Source organism: Miscanthus floridulus, chromosome 19 (assembly GCF_019320115.1).
Source record: "Miscanthus floridulus cultivar M001 chromosome 19, ASM1932011v1, whole genome shotgun sequence".
Taxonomy (NCBI): domain Eukaryota; kingdom Viridiplantae; phylum Streptophyta; class Magnoliopsida; order Poales; family Poaceae; genus Miscanthus; species Miscanthus floridulus.
In genome coordinates, this window is record NC_089598.1 from 107,865,236 (window position 1) to 107,886,188 (window position 20,953).

General features: G+C 51.9%; 2 protein-coding genes across 2 annotated transcripts; one reads left to right on the forward strand and one right to left on the reverse strand.

Moving 5' to 3' along the window:
* Positions 1–10,812: 10,812 nt before the first annotated feature.
* Positions 10,813–13,683, forward strand: LOC136529445 (exocyst complex component EXO70A3-like). The gene has a single exon (XM_066522524.1). The coding sequence runs from the start codon at positions 11,262–11,264 to the stop codon at positions 12,711–12,713; it is 1,452 nt and encodes a 483-aa protein (XP_066378621.1). The 5' UTR covers positions 10,813–11,261; the 3' UTR covers positions 12,714–13,683.
* Positions 13,684–13,826: 143 nt separating this feature from the next.
* LOC136529444 (ATP-dependent zinc metalloprotease FTSH 1, chloroplastic-like) lies at positions 13,827–17,449 on the reverse strand. Its single transcript, XM_066522523.1, has 5 exons — positions 16,205–17,449; positions 15,299–15,545; positions 15,028–15,211; positions 14,763–14,934; positions 13,827–14,258 (listed from the first exon to the last, which is right to left on the reverse strand). Exons 1-5 carry the CDS (start codon positions 17,447–17,449, stop codon positions 14,037–14,039), a joined length of 2,070 nt encoding a protein of 689 aa, XP_066378620.1. The 3' UTR covers positions 13,827–14,036.
* Positions 17,450–20,953: the final 3,504 nt, after the last annotated feature.

Below are 20,953 nucleotides of genomic sequence, written 5' to 3' on the forward strand. Positions count from 1 at the left end.
GCTAGAAACTCTCATATGGTAATCCCCCTCCGCGTGTCTCTGGACACCGATTGCGGTATGGGCTCCAGGATCTGCCATACCGAGTGAACATAGCGTGGCTCCTCACATGCCACCAGGCATCCAAAAGTATTTGCAGGTACCGGCGTCCATCCTTCCTGAAGAAGATAGCTCGACCTTCCGTACACATCTGACATCCTACAGCGACATCGACAGTATTGGGAGGCTTCAACCATTATCCAGATTTCATCACCGTAGGCAGCAAGGCTTAGAAATATCTGTACTCTCTCCCTCTCACCTGTAAAAAGTTATCCCCTTCATCTATAAAAGGGGATGCGCTCCCTCCAACCAGAGGAGATCGACTTCTTCAAGCCCAGACTCACTAGATCGACATCAACACTCCCAACCGCAAAACCACCCAGTTCCGACCGCGACCCTTCCGGTCAGAGCCGACCGAACCTCTTGTACACCCCTTCTTCCTCCTTCTCGTTTGTACCCCCACTACAGACTTTGAGCACCTAGGCTCAGGAATAAAGTCATCGACCGACCCCGACTGGACGTAGGGCACGTTGCCTGAACCAGTATAAATCCTATGTCATTGAGTGCTAGGCCACCTCCGATCACAACGTACAGCAAAAACTATAAATATTTACTAGTTGGTCACTTTCTGCACCGACAGTTGGCGCCGTCCATGGGGAAGACGTTGTACGTTCAACACCTTTTGGTCATCGGATGGCCCATTTTTCTGCCACTCCTGCCGTGGCGGGCTCCGACGATATGATTCGTTTCGGCTCGCTGGAGTTCCCCGCAGTCTCGCCCGCCGAGATGTGGGTTCCACCCATCTTCGAGCCATTCCAGGCCTTCTGCTTCGAGAGCCTGGACTTCATCGCCGACCGGCTCGGCGTACTCCACCTCTGCGAGGAGGCTCCGACCCAGCACCCGTCAGAGGAACGTCCTCCATCGACTCTGGGACGCGCGACTTCAATGGCGCGGCATCTGCGCTTCATTCCGAGCAAACTCTCTGCTCAAACCCCACTGTGAGTAATATGCGTGCTACTCACTCTTTATTTACTATCTCTCACCAGTCACCCGGAGGAAATGTACCGCCCACGCCACAAATGCCATACGATCGGTTCCCCTACGGCCTTGCGTCCTCCGTGGACGCTTACGCTCGGGGACTCCGAAGGATGCTGGCACTGTCCCCCCTCACGTCCGAGTTCGTGGGAGTAGTGGGCTTTGTTCCTGCCATTCCTCACAAACTTCCGGATGATGATGGCGAGAGCGACAGTTCAAGCATCGGTGACGTGGCACCCCGCCACTGTCTGTCCCTGGAGTGTGCTATGGAGGATGCTCCGCGATAACCGCTTATGGTTGCAGAGTCTGTGCGGACTCACACCCCTCCGGACCCACGTGCGGGAGCCCTCGCGTCTACGCAAGCACACGCTGAGGAATTAAGACAACGACGGCAGCATCAGCCGCCGTCTGCACCGGCGCCGTCGGTACAACACGTTGCGCCCCACGCACCTAGCCTGGTAGGTGGCGCCTGGGGTCGCACTCGTCAGGTTCAGCACAACATCGTGAGTGAAGGGAATGATGTCCCACAATTCGCTCGGGCCAGCTAGAATATCGCTGCTGCAACAATGCTTCTCTACGGTGTTCCCGAGCCCGTCGACCCTCAGGAGCGGGCAGTCTACCGGAACCTCCAGGTTCTAGTAGAGGTCACCACCGTCCAACAGGTGGAAATCTCCGCATAGCGACTCCAACCCTCGCCCTCTCTGCCCACTAGGGGGACGGGGACACACCAGCCGGACCAATCTGTTCGCTCGCCGCCGCAGACGGCAGGCTCGGCTCGGGGGGTGGCAGTCGCGCCACGGTCCAACCAGGCGCCTGCTCCACACCAACCGCACCAGGACGCTCGTAGCGTCGCTAGCAACCGTCGTCAAGCCCGACATGGTAATGACGTCCACCATACGGCAGCAGGCGACACGGACCCTGGCCGAATCATCGAGGGAAGCGGAGAAACGCACCCCAGGCGCGATCGCCGGCCAGATGACCGGAGCCCTAGCCCTAAGGGCCCGGGGCCACAGGCCTTCAGCCGGCGCATCCGGAGAGCGCCGTTTCCGCAGCGTTTCTGGCCTCCCACCAACATCACCAAATACACCGGGGAGACAAACCCAGGCATTTGGCTTGAAGACTTCCGGCTCGCCTGTCGAGCCGAAGGAGTGGATGATGACTTTTTCATCATCCAATATCTTCCCATTTGCGTAGGGGAGCATGTTCGGGCATGGTTCGAATTCCTTCCACACGACAGTATCCGCGACTAGGCTGACCTCAAGAAGGTCTTCGTCAGGAATTTCTAGGGGACGTACGTCCGCTCGAGAAACTCCTGGGACCTCAAGAGCTGCCAGCAGGAGCCTAGCGAATCCCTACGGGATTACATCCGTAGGTTTTCCCAACGTTGTAACTCTCTCCCTGATGTCGTCGACACAGACGTCATCAGCGCATTCCTCTCCGGGACAAACTGCGAGTCCCTGATCCACAAGCTTGGCTGCCTAAAACCCCACACCACCCGCGATCCACTTGACATCGCCACCAACCACGCCTCTGGTGAAGAGGCAGTCAGAGCAGTCTTCAGCAGAGGCTGGGACAAAGGTAGACCCAAGCACGCGGATCCAGACGAAGGCCCCTCCACTCAGAGGGGCAAAAAGAATAGGAAGGATCGACATCGGATGGACGATACCGCGTTGATCGCCGTAGCTGATCACGCACCCAGGCAGCCCCAACAGGGACTACCTGACCACTTCAACAAACTCATGGATGGTCCGTGCCCCAATCATGCCTATCCCATCAAACACCTCTACAAGGAGTGCGAGTTCCTCAAACGTTTCCTCCGACAGGCCGGCGCGCCAAAGGAGGGGGACGGCAAGGAGCCAGCAGTCAGGAGGGGCGGCGCAGCAGGTAAGGACAGGGACGGTTTCCCTAAACCCAAGGAGTGCATCATGATCTTTGGCGGATCCGACACCATCTAGTCCAAACGCCAGCACGAGGTACGCTATAGGGAGGCATGCGCCGCCGAAACGGCCGTCCCCTCTTTTCTTAGCTAGTCGGAATCCCCAATCACCTTTGATCAGAGGGACCATCCCTCCTACGTAGCGAGACCAGGACGCTACCCGCTCGTTGTTGACCCCATTGTCCGCAAGAAGCGCCTCACCAAGGTGCTAATGGACAGGGGCAGCGGTCTCAACATCCTGTACGTCGACACCCTCAATGCCATGCGCATCCCCCGATTAGAGCTCTGCCCAATGGGCTCCCCCTTCCATGGGGTAATCCCGGGAGCGCAGGCATACCCACTCGGATAGATCGATCTGCCCATCACGTTCGGCAGCTGAGCCAACTTCCGCTCAGAGGTCCTCACCTTCGAAGTGGTAGACTTTCCGGGGTCCTACCACGCCATTTTGGGGCGACCATGCTACGCAAGATTCATGGTGATCCCCAACTACACCTACCTCAAGCTGAAGATATCGGAACCAAATGGTATCATCACAGTGAGTAGCACCTTTTCACACGCCTTCGAGTGTGACCACGAGCACTACGAGCTCGCCACCTCGGTCGTCAACTCGTCCGAGCTCTTGCAGCTCAGGGAGTCGTCAACCCCTGTAGTCCTAGACTGCAACAAACCAACCTCCTCGATGGCCTTCCGCTCGCTTGAGGAAACCAAGGCGGTGGGTGTCGATCCCACCAACCCAACCAAGACAGTCCAGGTCGGGACCCAGCTTTCGGCCAAATAGGAAAGCGAGCTCGTCGACTTCCTACGCGACAACCGTGATGTCTTCACATGGCAGTCGTCTGACATGCCAGGGATACCTCGGGAGGTCGCCGAGCACACACTACGCCTTACCCCGGGCTCTAAACCCGCCAAACAACGCCTACGTCTCTTCGACGATGAAAGGCGTAGGGCCATAGGCGAGGAAATTGCCAAACTCCTGGCAGCCGGGTTCATCAGGGAGGTCTTCCATTCCGACTGGCTTGCCAATCCCGTCCTGGTCAGAAAAAAGATCGGGAAGTGGAGAATGTGCGTTGATTATACTGGACTTAACAAAGCATGCCCAAAGGATCACTTCCCATTACCGCGCATAGACCAGATAATTGACTCCACCTCGTGTTACGAAATCCTCTCCTTTCTGGACGCCTACTCAAGCTATCACCAGATTGCGATGAAAGACTCCGATTAGCTCACAACCTCGTTCATCACCTTGTATGGTTCGTACTGCTATGTAACCATGCCTTTCGGCCTGAAGAACGTTGGCGCCACCTACCAAAGGTGCATGCAGCAATGCTTCGCCGACCAAATCGACCCGCTCAACTAGCCCGATCAGGCCGAGCGGCCAAAACCAACGATCGCCGTCTATGTTGATGACATAGTGGTCAAAATGACTCAAGCTTGCGACCTGATCGCAAACTTGGCCGTGACGTTCGCGAACCTCCGAAGGTTCAACATCAAGCTGAATCTCGAAAAGTGTGTTTTCGGGGTTCCAAAGGGGAAACTACTGGGATACATTGTATCTGAGCGCGGCATCAAAGCCAACCCTGAAAAGATCACGACCATCTCCAACATGGGCCCCATACGCAATGTCAAGGGCGTGCAGAGACTCACCGATTACCTGGCTGCCTTAAGCCGCTTCATCTCCCAGCTCGGTGAACGGGGGATGCCGCTGTACAAGCTCCTCAAAAAGACGAACGCCTTCGTCTGGACTGAGGAAGCCTAGCAGGCTCTCGAAAGCCTCAAAATGTTCCTAACGTCGGCCCTAATCCTCGTCGCTCCCAAGCGGGGAGAACCCCTCCTCCTCTACGTCACGGCAAGTAACCATGTGGTGAGCGCCGCCCTGGTCGTAGAGAGGGAGGAACCGAGACACCAGCTCAAAGTGCAGCGACCCGTATACTTCATCGGAGAAGTGCTTACCGACCCCAAGGTCTGGTACCCCTAGGTGCAGAAACTCCTGTACGCCATGTTAATGGCTGCCAGGAAGCTCCTACACTACTTCACCGACCATGAAGTCACAGTCGTCACTTCATACCCACTCGGAGACATCATCCGCAATCATGACGCCGCGGGACAAATCTCTAAGTGGGCCCTTGAACTCATGGGCCATGACATCAGGTATACCCCCTACACCACGATTAAGTCTTAGGCTCTCACGGACTTTGTCGTCGAATGGACAAAGGTCCAGCTACCGGCCCAAGATGTCTCCCACGAGTACTGGACAATGTACTTCGATGGGTCCATAATGGCACCCGGCTCGAGGGCTGGAGTGGTTCTGATCTCCCCAGATGGGAGTAGGCTCCGCTACGCCATCTGCCTCCACTTTTCGGCTTCAACACAACGCCGCAAAATACGAGGCCCTTATCAACGGACTACGCATCGCCATCGAGCTCGGCGCTACGCAACTCTACGTCCGCGGCGACTCGAAACTAGTCATTGATCAGGTCATGAAGGAATCCTCCTACAAAAGCCCCCTCATGACAGCATACTACCAAGAGGTGCGTAAGCTCGAGGACAAATTCTAGGGAATCAAACTGCATCACGTCCCTCAAAGGGACAACGACGTCGCTGATTTCCTCACAAAACTGGCCACCAGGCGAGATCCGCCCCCGAGCGGAGTCTTCATCAACGACACCCACGAGCCATCCGCCCGCATCCTAGAAGGTCCGACCCAGACACACCCCGATAGCCAGCCGGTGCTCGGGGGCTCTGACCCCAGTACCTCTATAATGACGTCACCCACAGACGTCGTTGTATTGGCACCCGATCAAACCGATTGGCGAGCACCGCTACTCGCCTACCTCCTTGAGGAGGTTCTCCCACTTGAAAGAACCAAAGCTCGATGAATCGCTCGACACTCCAAGACCTTCGTCATGCTCGGTAACGAACTCTACAAACAGAGTCCGTCAGGAGTACTCATGAAGTGCGTCCTCGCTAGCTGGGTAAAACAGATCCTCCTCGAGGTCCATTCTGAGATCTGCGGGCATCATGCGGCCCCAAGGTCCCTGGTCAGAAAAACCTTTCACCAAGGTTTTTACTGGCCCACCGCACTATGAGATGCAAAGGAGGTCGTCCGCAGGTGCGAAGGATGCTAGTTCTAGGCTCGGCAAACCCATTTGCCAGCACAAGAGCTCTAAACCATCCCAATCACCTGGCCATTCGCGGTCTGGGGCCTCGACATGGTAGGAGCTCTCAAGAAAGGTCCAGGCGGTTTTACTCACCTACTCGTAGCAGTCGACAATTTTACCAAATGGATAGAGGCCAAGCCCATCACCAATCTCCGCTCGGAAGAGGTGGTCAAATTCTTCCTTGACATCAACTACCGATTCGGCGTTCCTAACTGTATCATCACTGACCACGGGACTAACTTCACCAGGAAGAAGTTCCAAGACTTCAGTAATGGATACGGCATCAGAATCGATTGGGCTTCAGTCGGACATCCACGAACTAATAGTCAGGTCGAACGTGCCAACGGCATGGTCCTCCAAGGACTCAAAACGTGCATCTTTGACCGACTCAACAAACACGCCAGACGATGGGTTGCAGAGGTCCCAGCGATCCTCTAGAGCCTAAGAACGACCCCAAACCGATCCACGGGATTCACACCTTTCTTCCTGGCCTACGAAGCGAAAGCTGTGTTGCCCTCCGACCTCGACCACGGCGCACCGAGAGTAAAAGCTTTCGACCACGACCGAGCCACGGCAGCTCAACAAGACGCAGTCGACCTGCTCGAAGAGGCCCATGAGACAACCGTCATCTGCTCTGCTCACTATCAATATACCCTCCGCAGGTACCATGAAAGGAAGATCAGAGGAAGGATTCTCGAAGTCGGTGATCTCATGCTACGAAGGACCCAATCAACAAAGGAAAAACACAAGCTTTCTCCACCCTGGGAAGGACCCTATACGGTAACCGAAGTAATCCGACCGAGCACCTATCGACTGGAGGACAACAACGGCAATGTTCTCAACAACACTTGGAACATTGAACAGCTACATCATTTTTTCCCTTAAAAACCGGTCTAAACACCTTCGATTAAAGCACATACTCCTATAAGAGCACCCCCGCCCGAACGCTTTCAACCTAGGTCACTTGGGGGCTCCATAAATATACACATATTGAGTACTACCTCTCCGTTTTGTTTACCGCTGTATGGAAAATTCCTTCCTACCCTAATGGAAGGGTAGTTCGTTCTTTTGTTTTACCTTATGTAACTTTGCCTTAGAACATTTCGACTGATCGCACCCCGCCTTTTCCTATGGCTACAACCGGCCGAGCCTCGCGGGCCACTCCCCGGGCTCGCAAAGTTGCGACCTATGGAACAAACGGGCAGGTACGAAATAGAAAGAAATTATTTAAAACAAAATTATGCTAAGGAGAAACTAAGGAACAGAAGGGAACAAGCTTCCCCGAACGGAATGACTCCATCACAGAAAACAAAATAGCATTATAACTGTTAAGCATACGAACGTTTTATACGGGGGCTTCCACCACAAATTTAAAACTATCCACTTCCACTAAACTACTATTATTTTTACATACTACTGGGGCGGCCTGGCGACATGCGACGATGGTGCAAGTGATGAAGGCTCGAGTTGCTCACTTCCCGATGACGCAGCATCCGGCTCGGCCAAGACCGGGGCGACATTCACCTCCAATCCGACATCATGCTCCGGGTTGCAAAAGGATCCATAAGTCCTCCCCCTTGCTCACTCTTCCTCTCACTTAGGAACCGCCGCAGCGTACAGGCACTCTCGATGAGAAAGAAGAAGGAAGAGCGAGGAATCTTCACCAGAAGAGACCACCAGACCTCCCTGAGTCGATCGAGTCACCCAGGAGAGATCAACCGGCCTCCTGAGTCGATCGATTCACTCAGGATAAGCACCTAAGATACAGGTAGGAAGCGAAGGGGCGCCCCATGCGGGCCATGCCGACTCCGTCTCGAATGACGAGCATGGGTCCTGGTCGGACATTTCCGACTGAAGCTCTCCGAACCCCATCTCTCAGGTCATCAAGGTAAGCATGTGTTCATTAAATACAAAACTGTTTACACGAGAACTAACCCACAATTGACAAGCGCAAGTCTCGGACGGGCATTTCCGACTGGAGCTCTTCGAACCTCGTCGCTCTAGTCTTTAAGGTAAAACACCATCAAAGCCCCTCTATTTCATTACAAATCATTCATACATCCATACGCGCATTCATCTCATACACCTGAACCCCCCGGGGGCTCGGGAACTAAGCATCGCACGTGCAGCAAAATGCACCAAAACGCTCCATGTTGCGCCACGAAGCGGTGGCTTGCCTCATTCCACATGAGCAACCAAACAGAGCCAGGGGAGAAAACCGTAGATGAGCACCGTGTGGCCTTCGCCCGGTCTGGCAAACCGGGTCATCTCAACCTTCTCGTTCGATCCTGAACCTCTCAGGCCCACAGAATCTCCATCGAAGGGGAGGCCATCAGGCCACCTGGGTCGATCTATGGAACGACCTAGGCATCTGCTGGGCTAAAGGTAAAGGAGTAGTGGAATGTCACAAGAGGGCTATGCCGACCCCGTCACGAACGACGGACCCAGATTCCACTCGATCACACCCGTTAGCGAGCTCACCGAGCTAGTCTTCGAGCCCGAGCGATCGGGACAGGCGACGAAACTCAGCCCCTCTGGTTGTGAGGAACCGGATGGGGTAGCGCAAAAATGACTCACAGCCCCCACGAAGGCCCGACAGGGCTCGAGGGTTTAAACGCCATGGGACCGCGACTCCGAATTCGTGTCGACGGGATAGGCGACATCCGGCTACGGCTTGGGACCGCGACTCCTTAACTCGCGTCGACGGGATAGGCGACATCCGGCTACGGCTTGGGACCGCGACTCCTTAACTCGCGTCGACAGGATCGGCGACATCCGGCTACGGCTCTTGGGACCGCGACTCCTTAACTAGCGTCGACAGGATCGGCGACATCCGGCTACGGCTCTTGGGACCGTGACTCCTTAACTCGCGTAACGGCTTCAGACGGCTTCACTAACTAAAACTAACTCTTTCGATCCACGGTGAGCACCGACGCCTGGGTCTACTCGTGACTCCACCTTACCCGATCCCACAGCGCGCACCGACATCAAAGATCGAACTCTGTTGCATCCGAAACTAAGTTATTTCCGTTCACGGCGCGCACCGACGCTAGGGCTTGTTTCAAAAACTAAAAACTTCCTCGTTTGATCCCCGGCGCGCACCGACGCCGAGATCGTTAAGTTCTGTCTCAATCCAATCCCCGCGCTTAAAAACACCTCGGCTGCACAACGATGCCATGGTTAAACAAAATTCCGTCTTAAACTAAAAAACATGCATAAGCGCCTGCTGAGACAACACCCCCAACCGGTTCAGCCTGAACCACCTAGGGCTCGGGGCTACACCCGTGGGTGCGCTCGCGCGCACCCACCGGCAAGACAAAAATCCTCCAGACGATTCTGTTCGAATCGCCCGGGGGGTCGGGGGCTCCTATCGGGATCATAAACCCAGGGTCCCTCGGGGACCGGCTTCCACGCCAGGGCTCAGCCCAGAAAAACGGCCTTTCTTTCTTCTGGACCGGCCCAAAAGTCTAAAACCAATAGACCGGAGCACTCGCTTCAGGCCCAGGCCGCCTTCGGTCCATCTCTCCGACTGGAGCACTAGCTCAGTCTCAGGCCAGCTCCGAACAGCCTCTCCGATCGGAGCGCTACCATCAGGCCCTGGCTGCCTCCGCACGGCCTCCACTCGAAAAGCCTGACCCGAGGATCGCCTCAGACTCCAACCCCGCGACTCTGACCCCACGACCAGGGCTCGCGGGAAGCCTGCTCACCGCTGTTCTCCGACTGGCGCGCCAGAACCGACTGGGGACCATCTGACCGGGGACGCCCGCTCGGAAAGAACCAGAAGGCGTGCGGAGAAAGGCAATGCATGGCTCGTAAGTCAACACCACTGTACCAGGGACCATACCCTACACGAAGCAGTGCTCTGCAGCCACCCTGACACAAAGTATTGTAGGGGCCGCTAGAAACTCCCATATGGTAAGCCCCCTCCGCGTGTCTCTGGACACCGATTGCGATATGGGCTCCAGGATCTGTCATACCGAGTGAACATAGCGCGGCTCCTCACATGCCACCAGGCATCCAGAAGTATTTGCAGGTACCGGCGTCCATCCTTCCTGAAGAAGATAACTCGACCTTCCGTACACATCTGACATCCTACAGCGATATCGACAGTATTGGGAGGCTTCAACCATTATCTAGTTTTTATCACCGTAGGCAGCAAGGCTTAGAAATATATGTACTCTCTCCCTCTCACCTGTAAAAAGCCATCCCCTTCATCTATAAAAAGGGATACGCTCCCTCCAACCAGAGGAGATCGACTTCTTCAAGCCCAGACTCACTAGATCGACATCAACACTCCCAACCGCAAAACCACCAAGTTCTGACCGCGACCCTTTCGGTCGGAGCCGATCGAACCTCTTGTACACCCCTTCTTCCTCCTTCTCGTTTATACCCCCACTACAGACTTTGATCACCTGGGCTCAGGAATAAAGTCGCCGACCGACCCCGACTGGACGTAGGGCACGTTGCCTGAACCAGTATAAATCATGTGTCATTGAGTGCTAGACCACCTCCGATCACAACGTACAGTAAAAACTACAAATATTTACTAGTTGGTCATTTTCTGCACCGACACCATCATTTACGCGCAGAAGATTAATGATTAATCAAACCTGATAGAACAAGTGTCATTGGATACATGTGAAAGCTCAACTCTGAAGCAAACGTTTTCGAATCATCTGCGGTACAAGCATCTGAATCACTTTAGACTTATATGTTTTGATAATTATTACAAGACCTTTGCTTTGAAAAAAAACAGATGCTGAACTAATAAAAATCTATACAGAATCGCTACTCTTACATTTTTTGACAAGAACGGCCAGACAAAAAAAGGGGTGATGCGTAATGGAATGGCCCGCCGGGCCTCCTCTCCAGGAATGGAACGGCTCCGATCCCCCGTCACGCGAAATGGAAAGGCGCTAAACACAAAGGGATCCAGAAAGGGGCTGGAGATGCGGCCGTGGATGACCATCGACGACGGGCATTGGAGGTGTCGCACCGAAGTGACCAAAGCAACCTCCCCCAGGACAAACAAACGCTAGAACGACTCAACTATTACTAAGAAACACAGATTCGAAGCAGCCAGGATCAGGCTCAGGATGGCGGCGGTTCGACGGAGAGCATGGAGCGGCGGCTATCGGCAGTGGGTTTCTGGCAACACCGGCGCCCCTTCAGGTACCACCATCTCGAGCACCACCGACACCCCCTCATCCTATTCAGTAGGGGAACGACCTCTGGCAGTCGAGGAAGAAAGCGCCGAGGGGCTCGACCAAGAACGAGCCATGGAGCTCCCGCAAGAGTTGGCGGAGACTTTGCGCCTGCACATCAGGGGCCTGGTGGAGGAATTCAGTGCTTGTGCCGATGGTAACTTCAGTGCCCCGGACAGGTGGCTCTCAGAGCTGCAGGTCGCCTGGCTTTTCCGTCTTGCTGACCTCGATGCATCCGGGCGGAGGATCTTCATCTCGCGGCAGCTACAGCATCTTGTACAGAGTTGGAACTCGGCTCTCCGGGCGATCACCACATCCATCGTCCGGGCATGCTTCAGTGGATTTTCTAGCCAGGACCAGGAGGAAGCTACTGTTGCCCCCCCTGAAGCTCCTGAATTTGTACGATTTGTCGAAACGACGTTGTTGAAGATGCTCACCTTCGTTGACGCCATTGCTGCTCCTCTGAATGTCGATGATCCTAGCTGCCAACAACATACTGTTTCTACCAACAAAGAGGGGGCAGCTGAGAAGCTCCGGACACTGCTAGACGTGCATGATGCTCTCTCCAGAGCCTCAACACAGATCGTGATGTCTTTCAGTTCATCACCCTATGTAGGATCCACAAGGATAACCGACGATATGGAAGGCCTCTTGTCAGCAGAACTCGGCAAGCTGGATGAGGCCGTATCTGACACAGTGGATCACATCAGGACTGCTGTCATGTCATCCTTGGGGGATGACTCATCATGGGGTACTGCTCACACTCTGCTGCCATCACCCAATATCCACAAGGTCACTCGGTCCGTCGTAAACTACGTTAAGGCATTGCACCCTGCAAATTATGCACATCATCATCGAGAGGGAGATATGATTTTTCTTACTAGCCTCATCATGGAGATGGTCGCTTCTCTAGAACAGAAGCTTACCAAAGTATCACAGACATTCTCAGACCAGAGCATCAGGTTTCTATTCTTGATCAACAACACCAACTTTATAGGGCAGCAGCTCCACCAGGACCCCACTCACAAAATCGACAATTACATAGAGAGTTATCTCCAAGTGTCGTGGGCACCAGTGTTGAAGTGTCTGAATAATCCCACATTTCATTGTGGCTTCACCAGAAGCTCACCAATACCGAAGTTTCAGTCCAAGTTTCAGACGATCTATACTGCCCAAAAGCTCTGGAAAGTCCCGGACCCTGAGCTGAGGAAAAGGCTGCGTGAAGCTATCATTGGGATAGTCGTTTCAGGCTTTATGGAATACTTGGAGGACAACAATAGGATCACCCCAGGAGTCCCTCCTCAGGAGCTGCAGGAGCTGCTGGAGGAGCTATTCGAAGGATGAACAGAACAAGTGCACCATAGAAGACGAGTTGCTAACTACTTCTGTTTTCATGCATCTTTGATGTTCTGTTTTGGGTTTGGAATAAAATGATGTTGCTTGGAAATTTAATCATGTTTGTACCCTCAATAGGTGATATTAATATATGTACTAGATATTGAATTTGTAGTCTCCATAACACGGGTCAATCTGATAATGAGATAAAGTAGTCATTTATCTATGCAAATAAGTGGTTGAACCAGGATATTCCTAAATCATGCACTGTAAAACATTCAGACATGTATATTCTGCATTCAGCCAAACAACAGGGTTCCAACAGAATAGTACTGTACCGAACAGACTGGTTCTAGAAGAAAACAAGACCAAGAACATGCCAAAGTGCTAGAATCAAGTTCTGAACAGTAAGATAAGATTGGCATGTTGCAATCAGTAATCAATTTTAGCACCTTGTAGCATTATTACTGGAACCAGCAAGAAATGAGGCTACTGGTTCAAGGCAAAATTTGGAACTAACTTAACATCACATGACCAGAAAGCATATAAAAATAATAATCTGAGGAATTCGCTGAGAATACTCGCCTTAGGAACAAACAAACCTGGAAAGCTGTTTGTGCTGCCGTGGTCTCGCCGAACAAGGAAGACGGACACACAGTGCCCCTGGGGGCTTGGGCACGACGTAGCACACTAGACACCAACACCATCATGATGTGGAATTGCCCCTCAGATTCAGGCATGCAGCTGCTAAGACCTCACTTTCAGGAATTGATGAAGCAGACTCCTTTTTTCCATGAGATGTGCAGGGCTGGAAGGCAGCTGGCAATCTCGCCCCCTCCGGATCGCAGCAGAACCTGGTGTTACCTGTAAAAATCAGTACCTTACTCTGGCTTCTGAAGCTGCGTGTGCGAGGAAAAGCTGATGCATTTTATGTTTCATTGGATTATCTTGATACTTTGTGCTCTTATTCAATAATAGACCTGGAACATAGAGCTGTCCGTATCTTTTGTCTTGAGCCAGCATCAGTCCTATTCATTGTCTTCTGTTTCTTCTAAGTAAATGCAACTGGATTGTCATAAGCCCTATCCATATTTTCACAGGCGACAGGTCAACCGGGTGCTATTAATTGTAAGCAGTAACATTTTACTTGCTCAAAGTCAGTAGATGCCTTTTACAATCAACTACTATACAGGTATGCAAAAACATCTTTGGCTACATCATTGTGGTTCCTACAAGCCGGGCTCTCCATTTCCCTTTGTGATTGGTCTCGCACAAATCACTCAAAAGCATATACACCGCGACGAGCTAGGTAGCCGCACACCTTGTGATATCTCAAGCGACAAACAACTCGGCCTGGCCGTCAATGAACAAGCTCATGAACTCCTCCCCGTCCACGGTCTCCTTCTCGATCAGGAGTTGGGCGAGCTTGTGGAGGATGTCGATGTGCGTGGTGATGATCTGCGTTGCTCTAGAGTAGGCCTTCTCCACCAGTTCCCTCACCTCAGCGTCCACGATATCCGCGGTTGCCATCGAGTAGTCCTTCTGGCTTGACATCTGTGAAAAAAAAGTGAACATTTGTCAGATTACTCTTCAAACTGGTGCTAGAAAATGTGAACATTTGTCAGACTACTATTCAGACAGGCTAAAAGAGTTGGCCAGGGAAATTCTGAGAAGAAAAGGCTAATGTAGATGAGATATTTCCATGTTAGGCAGGGCAACCAGGTTCGCAGCAGCCACACTAAATGAGACACGTGCCTGTTCACACCGTTGCTACAAACCGATGATGACAGAATTGGCAGTATACAAGTTGCGTGTTATGCAAACACTTTAGATGACCGGAAGCCAGGTTGTAGTGCTCAGGTAAGTGGGAACTACTGAACATGTAGAAAATGACATTCCCTAGATGCTGGTGGAGATTTCTGGGCACCAACCACCAAGCAAATGGAGACAACCATTGTTGAAGTTTACATGCCAAGTTCTTCAGATGATTTCTATATGTTCTTAATTCCAGGCTAACATAATTATCCTTGCAGGCCCATTTCAGTTACAGTGTCATACCTGTTGCCCCAAGAAAGGGTTTCCACCAGGCCCCCCAATCGCAACTTGGCCGATCTTCTTACTGAATCCAAATCTTTCGACCATTTGTCTTGCGACACGTGACACCTGCATAAAGTCGTTGGAAGCTCCTGTTGTCACATTTTCCTGGCCAAAGATCACCTCTTCAGCAACCCTGCAAACCATGAGATTAGCTCACAGTCCATCACTATGCGCAATAGAAACAGTTAATGGTGCATGAACGAACAAAACTTTCACGAAAGAGCACCTGCCACCAAGGGCTACAGCCATTTGGTTCTCAAGATAGCTCCTGCTGTACAATCCAGATTCTAGCCTTTCTTCACTTGGAGCAAAGAATGTGAGTCCACCAGCCTGGCCACGAGGAATGATGGAAATCTTGGCTACCGGATCATACTCTGGCATGAGGGCACCGACAAGGGCATGACCAGCCTCTACAAATTCGAAAGTTCAATAACAGATTAGGAACCTGAGCCCCACAAGCAGAGCCAAACTTCTGATCATAAGTAGACAATATTTACCATGGTAAGCAACAAGCCTCCTCTTCCCCTCAGAAACAACAGCATTTTTCTTCTCGGGCCCAGCAATGATTCTCTCAAGAGCATCAGAGATCTCATCCTTGCTAATTTCCTTAAGGTCACGGCGAGCAGCAAGGATGGCAGCCTCATTCATGAGGTTTTGGAGGTCAGCACCAGTGAAACCAGGGGTCCTTCTAGCAATTTTCTCAAAGTCGACATCTTTTGCCAAAGCCTTTCCTCGGGAGTGGACCTATTTGATTAAAAAAACATGACTTGTAAGCTCAAGTATACATTTAAAATGATCTCAGGATGCTGGGAAAAATCAAGGATTTTTTTGAATAACTTTGTGCATGCTAGTACAGCTTGTACCTAGAAAGGTTAGCAGGAGTAGATGGAGATACATTAAGGCCATAGTGCTTAGAATTTGGAACTCACAAAGCTAGTAAACAACATATGTTCTAATCTTACAAGGATATGAACCCTTTGTTCTGCTATTCGATACATAGACAATCACCCTTATGGCTTAATGACTTATACATTTCAGGGGTAGCCAACTGCCAAATATGTAGCCCCATTTCCACTAATGAAATTAGTTATGACGCAGCATCTTATAACACTAAGAAGATGTGGAGCGTCTCCAGCGTCCAGGCTAATAAGTAATAACTATTACAAATATTTTTTTTTTATCTGTGTTTGTCAATTTCCATTTCCAAGCAAGGAAGTAGAAGTACCCTTTTCTAGACTAGCTGCATCAATGGCACTTAACCAATGCAAGTATCTTCAGTCGCAGGAGCTCTAAGCAGGTTTATAAATAAGTTCATCAACACTACTAGTAGTTCAGAAGCATATTAACAGCTGCTAGCAAAGCACAAATTTACAGGTTAGTAGCAAAAGGTGCTCATCACTGACCTCAAGAATCCTGACGCGTCCGGCAACATCTGGCCTGTCAACGGTGACCTGCCTATCGAACCTCCCTGGCCGTAAGAGCGCCGAGTCCAGCACGTCAGGCCTGTTGGTTGCGGCGAGCACAATGACACCGCTGTTGCCAGAGAAGCCATCCATCTCCGTCAAGAGCTGGTTAATGGTCTGCTCTCTCTCATCATTACCCCCACCAAGTCCGGCACCACGCTGCCTCCCGACGGCATCAATCTCATCAATGAAAACAATGCAGGGCGCCTTGGCCTTGGCCTTCTCGAAGAGGTCGCGCACCCTGGAGGCACCGACACCGACGAAGAGCTCGACGAACTCAGAGGCCGCGCAGGAGAAGAAGGGCACCCCAGCCTCCCCAGCGACGGCACGCGCGAGGAGGGTCTTCCCGGTCCCAGGCGGTCCGACGAGGAGGCATCCCTTGGGGATCTTGGCTCCGAGCGCGGTGTACTTGTCGGGGTTCTTGAGGAAATCGACGACCTCCTGCAGCTCGAGCTTGGCCTGGTCCGCGCCGGCGACGTCGAGGAAGGTGACGCCCGTCTCAGGCACCTCCTGGAACTTGCTCTTGGAGCGGCCGAAGTCCATGGGCCCGCCGAGCCCGCCGGGGCCAGCGCCGGGCCCGCCCTGCGCGCGGCGGAAGAGGAAGAAGAGGCCCGCGAAGGCGAGGAACGGGAAGAGGAGGTTGCCGACGAAGGCGACGAAGCCGCCCGGGCCCGCCGACTCGCCCTCGGAGACGGAGATGTCGACGCCGTTGGTGGCGAGGATGTCGATGAGGTCCGGGTCGTTGGGGACCACGACGGTGGCGCGGCGGCCGTCGACGGCGGTCAGCTGGAGCAGGCCGCCGTCCTTGGTGAAGCGCACGCGCTCCACCTTGCCCCGCTTGACGGCGGACAGGAACTCGCTGTACCGCCACTGCGCGCCCTCGGGGAGGTCGGAGGCCGCGGAGGGCTTGGGCGCCGTGAGGAGGGAGCTGGAGAAGGGGTTGGCGGTCGGCGTGGGCGCCTCGGCCTGGAGCTCGGGCGCCGGCGCGGGGGCGGGGACCGGGGCCGGGGCGGGGGCAGGCGCGTCGGCGGCGAGCGCGGGCGAGGCGACGAGAGCGAGGAGCGCCGCCGCTGCGGGGACGGGCTTGGCGAGAGGGAGCCGTGGCGGGCGGAGGCTGGAAGGCTTCGGCTTTGGGAGCGAGGCGGTGATGAGGAGGTGGGAGGCGGACACCGACGGCGGCGCCATGGCTGATGAGTAGGTAGTTCTTGCCTTCTTGGGGGATGGCCGGGTGGGTGAGGTAGAGATACTGAGGTGGGAGGCGGGGCCGGGAGAAAGGGGAGAGCTTGGGGAGAAGAGATATAGGGGAAGGGAAGTGAGCGATGGTTTGCCGATTGACGTGGAGACGATGACGGCCATAGATCTCACTCTGCTATCTGGAGGCAGGGAAAGCGCGACTTGTTCACTCACCTGTTCAGTGTTTGCACTCCACGGACGATCCACAGATATTTGGTCCTTGGCCACCAAGTTCTTCAATTCAAATCCAACACCTCAAGCAGAGACTGCAAACTTGAGGTTTCAGAATTTTTGGATTGGTATGTGCTGCATTTTAATAGTACGTTTTGATTTCTGTTTTTTCCCTCTCTTGTTCGCCTCAGCACTACTTTTTAGCCATCCAACGGTGTTTTTATCCCACAACATTTCAGAGCATAAGCGAACAGGGTTGTGCGGTCAGGCTGTTGTTCACTTTTTGGAAGATTCCACGTGTGGCTAATCTGTGTTCGATTGTTTGTAGAAAAACTACCAAAATAGCCAAACAAATTAATTTGACATGTGCTTATTGGAAGATCACCATAGTTTATTTCATTCATGCTGTTACTGGTAGCGGACAGGAGGCACCAGGTGCGCTGCGTCTGCGTGTGACCTCGAACAACATATAATTTCCCTCATTGTTTTCTTTTTAGCTTCATTGAATTGAAAAAGGTTTATGAAAAAACAAGATGCGTGCAGCAGCCGTCAGTTTTTGTTTGACTGTATATTTTGGTAGGTTTTTTTTTTTTTTTTGGCAACAGGTGTGGCTTTTTGGATAAAAAAAGACATAGCGGAGGCAGAGACTGCCACGACATTACTACATTCTCCACCGCCACAAAGCGAATGCGAATTAGGCCGCCTGGGTCAGCAGCCCACTCTGGCCTCCGGGCCACAACATGGGCTTGCCGTTTTAGGCCCATTCGTAGCCTATAGGAAGGCCGAATAGCACCAAAGCAAATGCAGCCACAAAACTGTGTCTCTAGTTCATATGATTTTGGTTTTCTGGTCTCTTGACTCTTGAGCTCGTAGGTACTCCACAATCCTGGTTTCATGTAATCGATGGTGGTATTACTGAGCTTTTATAGTATCATTTCCTGTAGATATTAGGCCTGTATTTTGTTTTGTTTATTCCACCATCATCGTGTGCGCCTACTCCACAGCCCGGCCCCGCGCCGCCTAGCCCCGCGCGCCACCACGGCCACACGCAGCTGCACCACCCTGCGTCGCGCGCCACTCAGCACCGCACCCAGCCGCGCCACCCAGAGCCGCGTGCCACCGCGACGGCACGCCACCGTGCGCTACCCAACCCTGTGCCACTATCTGCTGTGGAGAGAAAGGAGAGAGAGAGAGAGAGTGGGAAGGGGCGTCGCTGCCTGCTGTGGAGGAGGGGCGCCGTGACAAGGGAGAGAGAGAGAGAGAGAGAGAGAGAGAGAGAGAGAGAGAGAGAGAGATTGAGAGTGGGGGAGAGCATGGCGTCGTCGCCTGGTGGGGGAGTGGGGAGAGGGATGCAGAAGAGAACTCTAACTTTGGCTTTTATATGAGCCTAGGATTAACCGAGGCGGGCAACATAAAGGCAACCGCCTCCGTTAATATATTAACCGAGGTGGTTCGCTTACGTTGCCCACCTCGGTTAAGCATTAATCAAAGCAGTTGCTGGGCCGGCTGCCCTGCCTCGAATAACGCCTAGGATAATTTGTGTATTAGTGAGTATGGTCTTTAATTTTTGTTCGCTAATCAGAAAGACTCATTTGTCTAGTATATAGAGCTAGGAGGGGTTGACCCAGTACCTATATAGATAGTCTTTTATATTGTCTAGGCCCCATAACAATAAAAGAAGATGTTTCATGGTTTTACTACAATTACAAAATCACTACTTTTGATTGTCTTTCCAATTCCTCTTAGTTAGGTTGTCTTTTGTTAAAATTACCTCCCAGTGGAGATACCAAAGGAAAGGAACTTTTAACCTCCAAATTGATTCATGAGAGAAGGTTGTATTCTTTGTTGTGAAGATACATAGACCACTGTAAATTGACCAATGTTATGTAAACTCCAAATAAACAAATATCTCTCATCAGTTAAATTGATATGAATAATCTTAGCTACTAAGTCTTTCTATTCATTGAGTTTATCCCGGGCCCCACTAGAGCCCTGCAAAATGACTTATTCAATGGCGTTGATCTCATAACATTGGCTATTGAATCACGTGGATGATTTTTAATATTACAAAGTGTGGGATAAAGGTCTTTGAATGGACAGTTGCCTAGTCATGTATATTCGTACAATCTCGTTTGTGATCCACCATTAATTTTAAAATAACCATAGGCCAAAAAGTACATGTACCCTTCCAAAAACGAGTCATTGATTTTGGCATGGAATTGTGGGAGAGACTTTGAGTTTAGATACTTGTTTGTAAGCAAGGTTTGCCAATTCTCTTCTTCATTAAGTATTTTTATAATCCACTTACTTATTAGACATTTATTCTGAACTTAGAGGTCTATGATCCCAAGTCCTCCTTAGTCTTTAGGACGACATAAGATGTCCCATTTGGCAAGGTAATACTTTCTTTTTTTATTTTTATCATATTGCTAATAAAATCTAGATATGTAATAATCTAGTTTTTTAAGAACACCTTTCAGTATTTCAAAAAAGAACATCATGAACATGGGTAGGGCACTGAATTTAGAAGGACTAATCTACCTTCATAAGATAAATTCTTCGCTTTCTAGCAAGTCAACTTTTTTTAACCTCTCTATGATGCTCCTCCGGTCTATATATATTATGGAGTTTTTTTTTTATGATGCATTGCTATATCTAAATATCTGATAGGATATTCATTTGCATCACATCCAAAAGAGCTCAATATATTGGTTGTCAAAATCTTTTGCATCGCCATAACAAAAGACTTCGCTATAACATTGGGAGCTGAGACGCAATTACCGAGGCAACACTTAGGGTTTTTGGTACACAATTACTCTCTGTTGATTGGGAGCTGAGCTCCCCTTTTTTTAGGGTACAATTACAACTTTTCATAAATATACAAGATTATCCTTATAACTGCAAAGGCATATACGGATATATTCCGCCTTCTCGGATATCAGTCTTTTACTCCTTTATTAACCGCCTTCGCTGCTGGGCCTTAGTCGAGTCGGCATCTCAGCCCAAGAGGGGGCCTTCTGTTTGACGTCGCCGTCGCGCCGCCGCCAGTCCTGCTTCTCCTCTGCCGGGTCTTGCAGCGTCCCGCCCTTCGCCTGCTCTTTTCCCTCGGCGGTGTCGGCAGTTTCGCGGCCGCCGGCCTTCGCCCTTTGTGCGGCTCCCTGGCGCGGTCGGCCTTTTGCCGCTCGAGGCCTTCGATGGCCCTTGCGCGGTCGTCTCACCCGCTGCTGGTCCGCTCGCGGCGCGGAGGCTCCTGTCTTCTTCTAATTTCATATACTATGTTAATTA